This window comes from Ranitomeya variabilis, chromosome 2, assembly GCF_051348905.1.
Source record: "Ranitomeya variabilis isolate aRanVar5 chromosome 2, aRanVar5.hap1, whole genome shotgun sequence".
NCBI classification, from domain to species: Eukaryota; Metazoa; Chordata; class Amphibia; order Anura; family Dendrobatidae; genus Ranitomeya; species Ranitomeya variabilis.
The window spans coordinates 478,967,245-478,982,880 of NC_135233.1; the positions used below are offsets into that span (position 1 = coordinate 478,967,245).

The 15,636-nt window shown below is 42.4% G+C and overlaps 1 protein-coding gene across 5 annotated transcripts in view; it reads right to left on the minus strand.

Moving 5' to 3' along the window:
* The window catches only part of CHID1 (chitinase domain containing 1), a 670,857-nt gene that overhangs the window by 335,366 nt on the left and 319,855 nt on the right, over positions 1-15,636 (minus strand). For all 5 annotated transcript variants that reach the window (XM_077287837.1, XM_077287836.1, XM_077287839.1 and 2 more), the window contains exon 9: positions 7,554-7,655. In XM_077287837.1, the coding sequence (XP_077143952.1) occupies positions 7,554-7,655 (102 nt within the window). The remainder of the gene's footprint in view (positions 1-7,553; positions 7,656-15,636) is intronic.

A 15,636-nucleotide genomic window follows, 5' to 3' on the forward strand; every position in this document is an offset into this window, starting at 1 on the left:
CCCATAGCGCCCTGTGATATGCCTTGCGGGGACGCTGCGTCCCCGCAAGGCATACGGACATGCTGCGATCTGAAAAGACGCGCAGCATGTCCGGAGTCGCAGGGCCGCCGCGTGCGGGTTTCCACGCATAGTGGAGACGGGATTTCATAAAATCCCCTCCACTATGCTGGAACATCTGGACGCTGCTTGTTTGACGCTGCAGCTCTGCGCAGCGTCAAACAAGCAGCGTTTCCTGACCGTGGAAACATACCCTAACAGGAAAGAATCTGCATCTGCGATTACGATTAAACCTTCTTTCCTCTAGACCAGGGGTCTCAAACATGTAGCATGCGGCTGCTTCATGCATGCAGGCACTGTAGACCCCTTGACAATCCAGCGACCACCAAAGTCAGTGATTTATTTCAATTGAATGTGTATCCTTGGACGCATATTGGCCGGCGTCTGGCATTGGTATTGCTGTGCAGAGAGCTTGTCTCTGTGCAGCAATACATTTCAATTGAATATGCGTCCAAGGATGCACATTCAATTGAAATAAAATCGGCAGCCCATGGACTGGGCCGAGATCGTCAAGGGGTCTACGGTGCCTGCAGGCCACATGTGCAGAAAGGATGCAGAGGGAGGGGAGGAGAGGTACAAGGTGAGGACTAGGATTGGCACATTACTACAAGATGAGGACCAGGATGGGGCATTACTATAAGAAGGTGACCAGGACGGGGCATTACTACAAGTACCAGGATGGGGCATTACTATAAGAAGGTGACCAGGACGTGGCATTACTACAAGATAAGTACCAGGATAAGGCATTCCTACAAGATAAGTACCAGGATGGGGCATTACTACAAGATGAGGACCAGGATGGGGCATTACTACAGAATAAGAACCAGGATGGGGCATTACTACAAGAAGAGGACCAGGATGGGGCATTACTACAAGATATATACAAGGATGGGGCATTAGTACAAGATGAAGACGAGGATGGGCACATTCTTACAAAAAAGGGACCAGGATGGGGCATTATAACAAGATGAGAACTACAATGGGGCATTACTACAAGATGAAGACTAGGATGGGCACATCATTACAAGAAGGACACCAGGATAGGGCATTACTACAAAATGAGGACCAGGAGGGGGCATTACTAAAATATGAAGACTAGGATGGGAACATCATTACAAGAAGGAGACCAGGATAGGGCATTACTACAAGATGAAGACCAGGATGGGGCATTACTTCATGATGGGGATCAAGATGAGGCATTACTACAAGATGGGGACCAGAATGGGGCATTACTACAAGAAGGAGACCAGGATGGGACATAGCTACAAGATGAGGACCAGGATAAGGCATTACTACAAGATGAGGACCAGGATGGGGCATTACTACAAGATGAGGACCAGGATTAGGCATTACTACAAGATGAGGACCAGGATGGGGCATTACTACAAGATGAGGACCAGGATGGGGCATTACTACAGGATAAGAACCAGGATGGGGCATTACTACAAGAAGAGGACCAGGATTAGGCATTACTACAAGATAAGTACCAGGATGGGGAATTACTACAAGATGAGGACCAGGATGGGGCATTACTACAAGATGAGGACCAGGATTAGGCATTACTACAAGATGAGGACCAGGATGGGGCATTACTACAAGATGAAAACCAGGATGGGGCATAACTACAAGATGAGATCCAGGATGGGGCATTACTACAAGATGAGGACCAGGACTGGGCATTACTACAAGATGAAAACGAGGCTGGAGAATTACTACAAGATATAGACAAGGATGGGGCATTACTACAAGATGAAGACGAGGATAGGGTATTACTACAAGATGAAGACTAGGATGGGGCATTACGACAAGATGAGGACTAGTAAGGGGCATTACTAAAGGATGAAGACAATGATGGGCACATTGCTACAAGACCAGGATGGGACATTACTACAAGATGAGGACCAGGATGGGGCATTACTATAAGAAGGTGACCAGGCGGGACATTACTGCAAGATGAGGACCAGGATGGGGCATTACTACAAGATATAGACAAGGATGGGGCACTACTACAAGATGAAGACGAGGATGGGCACATTCTTACAAAAAAAGGACCAGGGTGGGGCATTATACCAAGATGAGAACTAGGATGGGGCATTACTACAAGATGAAGACTAGGATGGGCACATCATTACAAGAAGGACACCAGGATAGGGCATTACTACAAAATGAGGACCAGGAGGGGGCATTACTAAAAGATGAAGACTAGGATGGGCACATCATTACAAGAAGGACACCAGGATAGGGCATTACTACAAGATGAGGACCAGGATGGGGCATTACTAAAAGATGAAGACTAGGATGGGCACATCATTACAAGAAGGAGACCAGGATAGGGCATTACTACAAGATGAGGACCAGGATGGGACATTACTTCATGATGTGGATCAAGATGAGGCATTACTACAAGATGGGGACCAGAATGGGGCATTACTACAAGAAGGAGACCAGGATGGGACATTGCTACAAGATGAGGACCAGGATAAGGCATTACTACAAGATGAGGACCAGGATGGGGCATTACTACAAGATGAGGACCAGGATTAGGCATTACTACAAGATGAGGACCAGTATGGGGCATTACTACAGGATAAGAACCAGGATGGGGCATTACTACAGGATAAGAACCAGGATGGGGCATTACTACAAGAAGAGGACCAGGATGGGGCATTACAACAAGATGAGGACCAGGATGGGCATTACTATAATAAGGTGACCAAGATGGGGCATTACTACAAGATGAGAACCAGGATTATTATTATTATTATTTATTTATATAGCACCATTAATTCCATGGTGCTGTACATGAGAAAGGGGTTACACACAGGGTTATAAATATCATTTACAGTAAACAAGTTTACAGTGACTGACTGGTACAAAGGGGAGAGGACCCTGTCCTTGCGGACTTACATTCTATGGGATAGTGGGGAAGAGACAGAAGGTCAGAGGTGCAGCAGCTCTGGCGATGGAGAGGCGGCTGCTCTGGCGAGGCAGCAGAATGGTTATTGCAGGCTGTAGGCTTTCTTGAAGAGATGGGTTTTCAGGTTCCGTCTGAAGGATCCGAGGGTGGTGGATAGTCGGATGTGTTGAGGCATGGAATTCCAGAGGATGGGGGATATTCGGGAGAAATCTTGGAGGCGGTTGTGTGAGGACCGAATAAGTGTGGTGGAGAGTAGGTGGTCTTTGGAGGATCGGAGGTTACGTGAGGGAAGGTATTGGGAGATTAGTTCAGAGATATAGGGAGGGGACAGGTTGTGGATGGCTTTGTAGATCAGTGTTAGTAGTTTGAACTGGATTCGTTGGGGAATTGGGAGCCAGTGGAGGGATTTGCAAAGGGGAGAAGCAGGGGTGTAGCGAGGAGAGAGGTGGATTAGCCGGGCAGCAGAGTTGAGGACAGACTGGAGTGGTGCAAGAGAGTTAGCGGGGAGGCCACAGAGGAGGGTGTTGCAGTAGTCGAGGCGGGAGATGATGAGGGCATGCACAAGAGTCTTAGTAGATTGTGGGGTGAGGAAGGGACGGATTCTGGCAATATTTTTGAGTTGGAGGCGACAGGAGGTGGCAAGAGTTTGATTGTGCGGTTTGAAGGACAAGGCAGAGTCGAGAGTTACTCCGAGGCAACGGATTTCAGGTGCGGGAGAGAACGTGATGCCGTTTACCATAATAGATAGATCAGGTGGGGGGGATACGTGAGATGGGGGAAAGATGATGAGTTCGGTTTTGTCTACATTGAGTTTTAGGAAGCGAGAGGTGAAGAAGGAGGATATGGCTGACAGAAACTCCGGGATTCTGAACAGAAGAGAGGCGACATCTGAGCCAGAGAGGTAGATCTGAGTGTCGTCCGCATACAGGTGGTACTGGAAGCCATGGGACTTTATGAGTTGCCCTAGGCCAAGGGTATAGATGGAAAAAAGTAGGGGCCCTAGGACAGAGCCTTGAGGGACTCCAACAGAGAGAGGGTGGGATGAGGAGGTAGTGTGGGAGTAGGAAGCGCTAAATGTGCGGTCGGAAAGGTATGAGGCAATCCAGGACAGGGCAAGGCCTTTGATGCCAAGGGAAGAAAGAATCTGTAGGATGGGGCATAACTATAAGATGAGAACCAGGATGGGGCATTACTACAAGATAAGGACCAGGACTGGGCATTACTACAAGATGAAAACGAGGCTGGAGAATTACAAGATATAGACAAGCATGGGGCATTACTACAAGATGAAGACGAGGATGGGGTATTACTACAAGATGAAGACTAGGATGGGGCATTACGACAAGATGAGGACTAGTAAGGGGCATTACTAAAAGATGAAGACAATGATGGGCACATTGCGACAAGACCAGGATGGGACATTACTACAAGATGAGGACCAGGATGGGGCATTACTACAAGATATAGACAAGGATGGGGCATTAGTACAAGATGAAGACAAGGATGGGCACATTCTTACAAAAAAGGGACCAGGATGGGGCATTATAACAAGATGAGAACTAGGATGGGGCATTACTACAAGATGAAGACTAGGATGGGCACATCATTACAAGAAGGAGACCAGGATAGGGCATTACTACAAGATGAGGACCCGGATGGGGAATTACTTCATGATGGGGATCAAGATGAGGCATTACTACAAGATGGGGACCAGAATGGGGCATTACTACAAGAAGGAGACCAGGATGGGACATTGCTACAAGATGAGGACCAGGATGGGGGACATTACTACAAGGTGAGGACCAGTATGGGGATATTACTATAAGATGAAGACCAGGATGGTGCATTACTACAAGATGGGGACCTTACTAAAATATAGGTATCTGGATGGGGACATTACTACAATATGGGGGCCAGTATGGAGAGTTACTACAAGATTGGGACCAGGATGGGGCACAATACTACAAGATGTTTGCCAGAATTAATATATGGTACAAGTTACTGTAAGTGGCCAATTGGGGGAAACAAAATTGTAATAATGTAAAAAAAAATCAAACTAAAACATGAAAAAGTATTTGGACACTAAAAATATTGTTTTATATATAAACTAATGTAAACAAAAAAGTGCATGCTTGTTATTGCCACATTCATAATGACCCAAGCTATAAAACTGTACGATAACCCAATATGGCGAATGTCCTTTAAAAAATAAAATAAACACAGCAAAAATTCCAAAAAAATGATCAAAAGGTGTATTGAAAAAAAAATTGTATCACTAAAAACGTCACTTTGTCCTGCAAAGAAAGCGGCACCCCAAATTCAAATTGTTTTTCTATGTGCGGTCCATATACCCAGCCAAGTTTGAGACCCCTGCTCTAGACGTAGAGGATATCCCTTGTCACCGTCACAGGTCTAGGTATAACAAAATCATAAGAAAGATCTCTGAACTGTCCTCTATGTGAGGGGTTGACACGTTTAGCTGCTTCCTCAGATAGACACAGGAACGCTTTGATAGTGAAACACCTGCTGGTTTATTAAAGTCTGCATAGACCAATGCAGAGTTCAGGAAAACAAAAGCAGGGCCTTTTTGGCTTAACGGAAAACAAAACAAACAAAGTGCAACAGAGTCCTTTCTCTGCAGGTTCCACCCGCAGACACATGTCAATGTCCTCCGCTCCTCCTGGAGCCACCTGGGAATGTTCCTTCTCCCAACATACCACACAGACTGTCTCTCATGTTCAGGTATTTAACCAGGACCATGTGATGATTACATGATCGTGACATCACCGCAGGTCCTGCTAGTACACATGCCGGTGTCGGCTCTGTAAGAGGGGATACGGTGAGCACCCTTCCTCCCACTCTACGGGTGCTCACATACCAGCCCATTGTGACTTTAAAATTTACACTCTCAGCACTTAGCGTGCTGGAGGCAAAAACAATCTGGTTCTACATCACCAACTGTAGTATACGCAGCGACACATATCTCCCTTCATACACTGTGCCAGTGACTCTGTCACACCTCAAATATTTGTACATTAATAATAAGATAGCTCTTAAACCTTTGTTTTTTTTTTTTTTTTAAGTGAATAACCCCAAGTTTATAAACCATAAACCTGTCTTGGTATTGCAGACAGTCCATTTCCTTAATAACCTTGATCGCTCTTCTCTGTGAGCAGAATAAAGCAGTTTGCAAGCAGAATAAAACTATATATAACTATATAAATGAAATGTATATATGTACTCGTGACAAATGTACAAGGATAAAGAAAAATAAATATGTATGTAGGATTTTTCCTAAATGTTGTCATGTATAAAAAAAGGGGGTTCAAAATCATTCTTGAAAAGTTGGAATGTTAGGTGTGTATGCCAAGTGCACTAGTGGTAGCTTTGCTAGCAATTTTTGTATCTGCGACAATGACATGGTATCATATGACTGCAAAGAGTCGTTGCTGCGCTCCTTTTTTTTAATACATTGTCAACATATTCCAACACTTTTTGAGTTGTATCTTATCATTGTGGTTTGGTCCTGATGAAGAGTTTTGAAAACCTTGAAATGCGTTGACAAAATAAACTGCATTCGTGTCTTTGTGTGTGATCGTGTCTTTGAATCTTGGACAACGCAGACTCTGAACCACCATATTCCTCATTGTTTTGCAAGCGCATAAACTTCCATTTATCTACATTAAACTTCAATTGGCATTTCTCAGCCCAAGCCTCCAGCTTACATAAAACCTTCTGTAATATTAAGTTATCCACCTCTGCGTTGATTACCCTGCAGAGTTTTGGTTTATCTGCAAATATTGAAGTCCTACTCTGTATGCCCCCTACAAGGTCATTAATAAACATTTTACAAAGAAGAGGGTCCAATACTGACCCATGAGATATCCCACTGTTTAATGTGACCCAATCCGAGTGTGTTCCATTAATAACCACCTTTGTTTCCTCATATTTTCCTTTATAGTCTAATTATTCTCATTTTATGTACCAACTTTTTACATGGCACCGTATGAAACGCCTTTAAAAATTCCATATAGACAACAACCACTGCGTTTCCGTGGTCCAGTCTAGGACTTACCTCTTCATAGGAGCTCCACTGATCTAATATTGATAATCTACACCAAGGATAGGTCATCAATATAAAAGTACTGGACAATTAACTCTTTTACATCTACCCCACATGGAATCCCCATTTTCAAGATTGTTTGGGATTCCAGTAGGTCAGGAAATAAATGTTGTTCATAGGACAATCCCTTTAAATGGTAGAATATTGGAATATATTTTAAGAACGGAGTAACTGAACTTATTTCTCCCAGTCCCTTACTAATACACAGTCAGACAAGTAAACTCAGTTACCCTATAATTGGCAGATGGTTTTTGCAATTAAGTGCAATGTGCAAGGAATTTCTAGTATTTCCCTGAAGCCTATGAGAATCTATATGAGCAATTGTAATTGATTCCCTAAAAGTTTGTGAGAAATATTAACTTAATTTGTTTTATCCAACTGTCTCCAGGTTCCTTATGCGGTATGTTTTCTACATTCTAGATAACTATTAAATATTATCTGTATTTTACTACTCACCTATGAGGGTTTGAATAGTCGTAGGTCATTAGGCTAAAGCTGTCAACAAATGGAGCCAAAAGGTCAAACTCATTTTTCCCAAACATGCCCAACTGGTCAGTTCTAAAAGAGAAAACAAGAATATTATACGGTTACATTCTCACAATCATTAAAAGGTTGAACATTAGCTGTTGGTATTACCAATACCTTGGATATGTGCGATACACAACTAAAGAAGCTGGGGGAAAAAAAGGAGCCATATTAAACATTCAGGAACCTAGAATCCTAATCAGCCCCTATAAATAAACTCTCAAAATAATGACATCTTTGGATATTATCCATCAACCTTTTTTCGGCTTTGTTTTAGTACATCTAACTGTACCAATAATGAAATAAGGGCTTTAAAAAAATTAATTGAAAAAAAAAAATCTATAATTTGCTAATTCAGTTTAATTATTCCAGGTGCCCCAATTGATAAGTTGCCTCCCCTGCACCAGGTTTAGCAGAGGTATCTTCACTTCAGGGCAGGTGTTAGGCTGGGGTCACACATGCGTGTTTTACGTACGTAAGAGCGCAAAAACTACGTACGTAAAACTCGCATTACATACGGCACAATGCTTCTCAATGGGGCTGCTCCTATTAGCCGTATATTACGGTTCAGTATTATACGGCGTTCTACGGCCGTACAAAATCGCAGCATGCTGCGTTTGTCAGCGTATTGCGCAAATAATACGCCAATGAAAGTCTATGGGGGCGAGAAAAATACGGATTCCACACGGACCAGCAGTGTGACTTGCGAGAAATACGCAGCGCTGTTAGTGAAAAGTCGGTAATTCAATTGCCGGCTTTTCATTTCTCCTTCACAAACCCGACAGGATATGAGACATGGTTTACATACAGTAAACCATCTCATATCCCCTTTTTTTTTGCATATTCCACACTACTAATGTTAGTAGTGTGTATGTGCAAAATTTCAGCGCTGTAGCTGCTGAAATAAAGGGTTAAATGGCGGAAAAAATTGGCGTGGGCTCCCGCGCAATTTTCTCCACCAGAATGGTAAAGCCAGTGACTGAGGGCAGATATTAATAGCCAGGAGAGGGTCCATGGTTATTGGCCCCCCCGTGGCTAAAAACATCTGCCCCCAGCCACCCCAGAAAAGGCACATCTGGAAGATGCGCCTATTCTGGCACTTGGCCACTCTCTTCCCACTCCCTGTAGCGGTGGGATATGGGGTAATGAAGGGTTAATGCCACCTTGCTATTGTAAGGTGACATTAAGCCAGATTAATAATGGAGAGGCGTCAATTATGACACCTATCCATTATTAATCCAATTGTATGAAAGGGTTAAAAAACACACACACACGATTTAAAAGTAGTTTAATGAAATAAACACAGCGGTTGTTGTAATAATTTATTGTTCTCGCAATCCATCAGGAACACCCTCGCTTGGAAAAATAATAAACGCACAAGATACATACCTTCTGGTGAACCGTCTCGTCCCACGAAGTAATCCATCTGAAGGGGTTAACTAATATTACAGGCAACACCAAAGAATAATATCCCTGACAAAACCATGAGGGTCCAACCATAACAATATACTCAGACAAAAACACCCTCACATAAACGGCCAGATAGTAGAAGAAACTGTATACTTTATTAATATAAAACCACAAAAACAATGGTACACATATACAGGGTAGTGACCACCAGTGCAGCAGCAATGGTGGGTCACACACAGGAAACAACCTCAGTACAAATATAAAATGAAGCAGCAGAAGGTAATCCTATATGGCAACACGTATGTAACAAATATATAATGGATCCCTAGACATAAAGCATAGTATATGCATATATATGTAACGTGATGGCAATGCCCATACACAGATTTGATCAGCCAAACCAGTCTGACAAAAAACCTAACACACTGCATGAATGTAGCATAGAAATGTAAAAATAATTACCAGGAGGAGGCACCCGTGGACCCACCACACCCGACGCGCGTTTCGCACCGAAATGCTTCGTCCGGGGTGGTTGGGTCCTGGCCAGATGGGTGTTATATATTGGTCATGGCCAATAAGGAACGCAGAGGAATAAAAAATACACACGCCGACACCTGTGACCATGCATGATAGTGAATAAACATACCTTCACACCACACGTGCAGCGCAAGCCGTAAAGTGCCGAGTTCGCAGCATGAGCGCATCATCCAGCAATACACGTGATCGTACGTGTAGCGCTGAAAGCAGGAAATGATTCAGCGTCTTTCAAACGCCCACAACGCAGGCGCGCACTGCCAAAGCAAGGAACGTATACCTGCGGCGCCGAATGCAGAGAACTGTGCTGCGTCTGTCAGACGCCCACCGCGCGTGCGCACATTATTATAGCAGGAAGCATACATGTTAGATATGCATACAATAGAGAGACAACACAAATTACAATATGGTGATACAGAAAAAAAAGTGTAAAACCATGCTGAACAACAGAAGGACGCATGTAATATATAAATACAAAAATGGACAGTGTGGACAAACAAAGTGACAGAACAAAGAAAAGAAATAGATGCTAAAACATCTAAAACAGTAACAGTATAAAAGTGAACAGTGAATCAAATGGGCTAAATGAATACTTTTATTACAATAGTATAAATAAGTGGAAAAAATGAAAATAAATAAAAAGACGTGCACCAGTATATAGTGAAAGAAATTACAAAAGCACAATATACTGATATTAATGGTGACATTGGTGTATCTAAATAAATATGCTAATTGCCAGTATAAAACCACGAACCATATATAAAAAAAGGAATAAATAACATATATATGCATATACAAAGTGATATATAAAAAGGAGCATATGAATAGTAAATATAATAAAGTGACAACGTGACAACAATTGATTATTAAACATGACAATGCATGCGCCACACAAATGTCCTCTTAAAGCGGCTGGAATTGACATCCTCTTGAGACACCATAAAGGAACATGACGAAAGATATTAACCCCTACAGAAGATAAATTCAAATTAATCATAAATAGAAACCAAACATACAACATTAAAAATTTTAAAAAAAAAGAATAAAAACAAGCCAGGATAAAAACACACATACAGAAGACAGCAATGGAAAATCCTAGAAATGATGGCTGGAACAGGACAATCAAATTGGTAAAAAGGGAACAAAGCTATTATGGTCATTCAGACCATTTGGAGAAATGGTATTAAGTCTATGAATCCACCTTGTTTCCCTTTGAGCTAGAAGTCTCTTCCAATTCCCTCCACGGGGACCAATAAACACTCTATCAATACCCTTAACGTTCAATCCCGTCGGGTCACAATTGTGAAAGGCTTTGAAATGGCGCGGTATTGGTTTAAGTTTGGTGGTGTCATCTTCAGTAGAGGCATTTTCAATATCCAGGATGTGCTCACGCACCCTGCGGCGAAGTTCACGCGACGTCATACCCACATAAATGAGCCCGCAGGGGCAGGTGGCATGGTAAACTACTGCTTTGGTAGTGCATGTGATTGTGTGAGTGATTTTAAAGGTTCTATCCCCAGAAGAATTGGGGAACTCAGTAGAATCACAGATATTCTTACACGCAACGCACTTTCCACATCGAGTGCAACCCCATTTTGGGCCTCTGGATCCAAAAATGTATTTCTGTCCTGGGCCTTTGTGATGGCTGTGGACTAGGTGGTCTCTAAGATTCTGAGATCTCCTAAAGGAGATTGCTGGAGACTCACCAATGAATTGGGAAATTGTGTCATCTAACTGAAGGATATGCCAATATTTGGCGATAACGGCCCTAATTTCACTACTCCTGGAGTTATAGTCCAAAATACATCTTACCTGATCATTTTGTCCAGCAGGCTTCTTTTGCTGTAGTAGTTTGGCTCTCTGACTCCGGTATGCTCGTTGATATGACCGACAGATAGTTTTTTTCCCATATCCTCTGTCCTTGAATCGTTTATGGAGATCCGATGCCTGTTTTTCAAAAAGAAGATCATTTGAACAGATTCTTCTTGCGCGTAGGTATTGTCCTGTTGGAATATTTTTAATAAGATAATGTGGATGTTGTGATGACGCATGCAATACTGAGTTGACCGACGTACTTTTACGGTACAAATCGGTTTGCAAAAATCCGTCTTTGTCCACAAATATGGAGATATCTAGGAACTCTATACGTTTGGTATCACATTTGTACGTAAGTTTGATATTCTTATTGTTGTTATTAAGAGCCATGAAGAATGAATCCAACTCTGTCCGAGTTCCCTGCCAAATCATCAGTACATCATCGATATACCTCCACCAGGCAACAACTCCTGTACTCAGATGATGGGGTGATGTTTGAAAAATACCGCGCTCCCAAAGGCCTAAGAAAAGGTTCGCATATGAGGGCGCACAGGACGCCCCCATAGCGGTACCCTGTACTTGGCGGAAAAATGAATCCTTATATATGAAAAAATTATGTGTCAGGATGAATCTCAAGGCTTTGATCAAAAAAATGCATAAGTATTCATCCAGCCCACTGTTACTTAGATAGAAAGTAACTGCCTCCAGTCCATCGTCATGACGGATCGATGTATATAACGATTCAATGTCACAAGTTACGAGAATCATACCAGGTTCCAATTGGATCCCATCTAATTTTTTCAGAGTGTCTGTTGTATCCTTCAAAAATGAAGGAAGTGTTTCCACCAGTGGTTTAAGATAAAAATCAACCAGTTTGGAAATGGGGTCCGAGATGTTGTTAATACCCGACACAATGGGCCTACCTGGTGGTGTACTAGGGTCCTTGTGGATTTTCGGGAGTAAGTAAATACTTGCAACCGTTGGATCCTCAATCCAGAGTCCCTCCATCTGCTTCTTTGTTAGGACGCCATTGTCAATCGCTTCCTGTAACAGACCACGAAGTTCCTCCTTATATTTCAGTAAAGGATTAAATGTCAATTTTTGATAACAAGAAGTGTTCTTAAGCTGTCTTGTCATCTCTTTTTCGTAAGCGATGACTGACCATACTACCACATTCCCCCCTTTATCGGAGGGTTTGATAGTTACCTCATGGAGATTTCTTAACTCTTTAAGGGCTTTTCTTTCATCCTTACTGAGGTTGTCACCTTTGATAGTTTCAGGGATCTTTTTCACTTCCTGCATCACTGAGCGTACAAACATGTCGAGAGCAGGTACAGTCTGAATTTGAGGAAATTTCTTAGATTTAGGAAGGAGATGTCTGGGATAATTACTTCCATCAGCCTCCACTGCCAGGTCATCTAGGATCTGGATTGTTTCCGCCTCTGTTGCTGTTAAAGACAAATCGTCATGTGTATCACGAAAAAACATTTTCTTAAAGAATAACCTTCGGGTAAACAATTGTAAGTCTTTAAGGACCGAAAATTGGTCCAAAGCGGAAGATGGAGAAAAGGTAAGACCTTTCTTGAGGAGAGAGATTTGAGCAGATGATAAGACAACATTGGAGAGATTTATTACCTTCATAGAGGTGTTCTGAGAAGAGTCTTCAGGGTCCAAATCCAAGTTTTTGACACGACGTCTCGTGTTATATCCACGGAAGCGATCGTCCCTCCGTCTTTGGTTAAATCTCAAATGTCGCTCTACAGTCTGACCAACTGACGGAGTAGAGGAGTTAGCACTAGAAGTACTAGCAGATTCTAAAGCGGGACCATTCTTATTAGATGGATCAAAATGAGACCATTTGTACACCTTATTGTCCACTTTATCCTGTTGGTCACGTAAAAATTTCTTGTTTTTATTACTAGAAATATCTCTCTCCCATATATCACAATTTTCATCGATTTCCTTCATAAAAGTCCCAAATTCCTCCGATGTACACTCCGTCTGGAGTTTTTTGTAGATCTCATCGATCTCAATGCCTAATTCATTGATGGATTTCCCATTGATCTCAATCAAAAGGGTCATAAATGTCGTGGAACACACATGGCATGCAGTTTCCCATCTCGTACGCATGGCTGGGTCACTAACCGGAAATGAAGGGAAAATCTGGACACGTAGTCCTCTGGGGATAAGGTTCTTAGAGATATAGTTTTCCAATGATGTCCTATTCCACCATAGTCTGGTACGACGATTCAATAAATTTCTAAAAGTTTTTTTCCAATGCTGTCTTCTGAACTGGCTCCTGCACCGGCGGAACGCCACCAAACACACTATGAGCATGTGCGGTCCAAGAAGCATCTCTGCTTCTAAAGTCCATAGTGGACTGGGATATCAATACACTCTAGAATGAGATAAATACAAGAAACACCAAAGAATAATATCCCTGACAAAACCATGAGGGTCCAACCATAACAATATACTCAGACAAAAACACCCTCACATAAACGGCCAGATAGTAGAAGAAACTGTATACTTTATTAATATAAAACCACAAAAACAATGGTACACATATACAGGGTAGTGACCACCAGTGCAGCAGCAATGGTGGGTCACACACAGGAAACAACCTCAGTACAAATATAAAATGAAGCAGCAGAAGGTAATCCTATATGGCAACACGTATGTAACAAATATATAATGGATCCCTAGACATAAAGCATAGTATATGCATATATATGTAACGTGATGGCAATGCCCATACACAGATTTGATCAGCCAAACCAGTCTGACAAAAAACCTAACACACTGCATGAATGTAGCATAGAAATGTAAAAATAATTACCAGGAGGAGGCACACGTGGACCCACCACACCCGACGCGCGTTTCGCACCGAAATGCTTCGTCCGGGGTGGTTGGGTCCTGGCCAGATGGGTGTTATATATTGGTCATGGCCAATAAGGAACGCAGAGGAATAAAAAATACACACGCCGACACCTGTGACCATGCATGATAGTGAATAAACATACCTTCACACCACACGTGCAGCGCAAGCCGTAAAGTGCCGAGTTCGCAGCATGAGCGCATCATCCAGCAATACACGTGATCGTACGTGTAGCGCTGAAAGCAGGAAATGATTCAGCGTCTTTCAAACGCCCACAACGCAGGCGCGCACTGCCAAAGCAAGGAACGTATACCTGCGGCGCCGAATGCAGAGAACTGTGCTGCGTCTGTCAGACGCCCACCGCGCGTGCGCACATTATTATAGCAGGAAGCATACATGTTAGATATGCATACAATAGAGAGACAACACAAATTACAATATGGTGATACAGAAAAAAAAGTGTAAAACCATGCTGAACAACAGAAGGACGCATGTAATATATAAATACAAAAATGGACAGTGTGGACAAACAAAGTGACAGAACAAAGAAAAGAAATAGATGCTAAAACATCTAAAACAGTAACAGTATAAAAGTGAACAGTGAATCAAATGGGCTAAATGAATACTTTTATTACAATAGTATAAATAAGTGGAAAAAATGAAAATAAATAAAAAGACGTGCACCAGTATATAGTGAAAGAAATTACAAAAGCACAATATACTGATATTAATGGTGACATTGGTGTATCTAAATAAATATGCTAATTGCCAGTATAAAACCACGAACCATATATAAAAAAAGGCCCAGGACAGAAATACATTTTTGGATCCAGAGGCCCAAAATGGGGTTGCACTCGATGTGGAAAGTGCGTTGCGTGTAAGAATATCTGTGATTCTACTGAGTTCCCCAATTCTTCTGGGGATAGAACCTTTAAAATCACTCACACAATCACATGCACTACCAAAGCAGTAGTTTACCATGCCACCTGCCCCTGCGGGCTCATTTATGTGGGTATGACGTCGCGTGAACTTCGCCGCAGGGTGCGTGAGCACATCCTGGATATTGAAAATGCCTCTACTGAAGATGACACCACCAAACTTAAACCAATACCGCGCCATTTCAAAGCCTTTCACAATTGTGACCCGACGGGATTGAACGTTAAGGGTATTGATAGAGTGTTTATTGGTCCCCGTGGAGGGAATTGGAAGAGACTTCTAGCTCAAAGGGAAACAAGGTGGATTCATAGACTTAATACCATTTCTCCAAATGGTCTGAATGACCATAATAGCTTTGTTCCCTTTTTACCAATTTGATTGTCCTGTTCCAGCCATCATTTCTAGGATTTTCCATTGCTGTCTTCTGTATGTGTGTTTTTA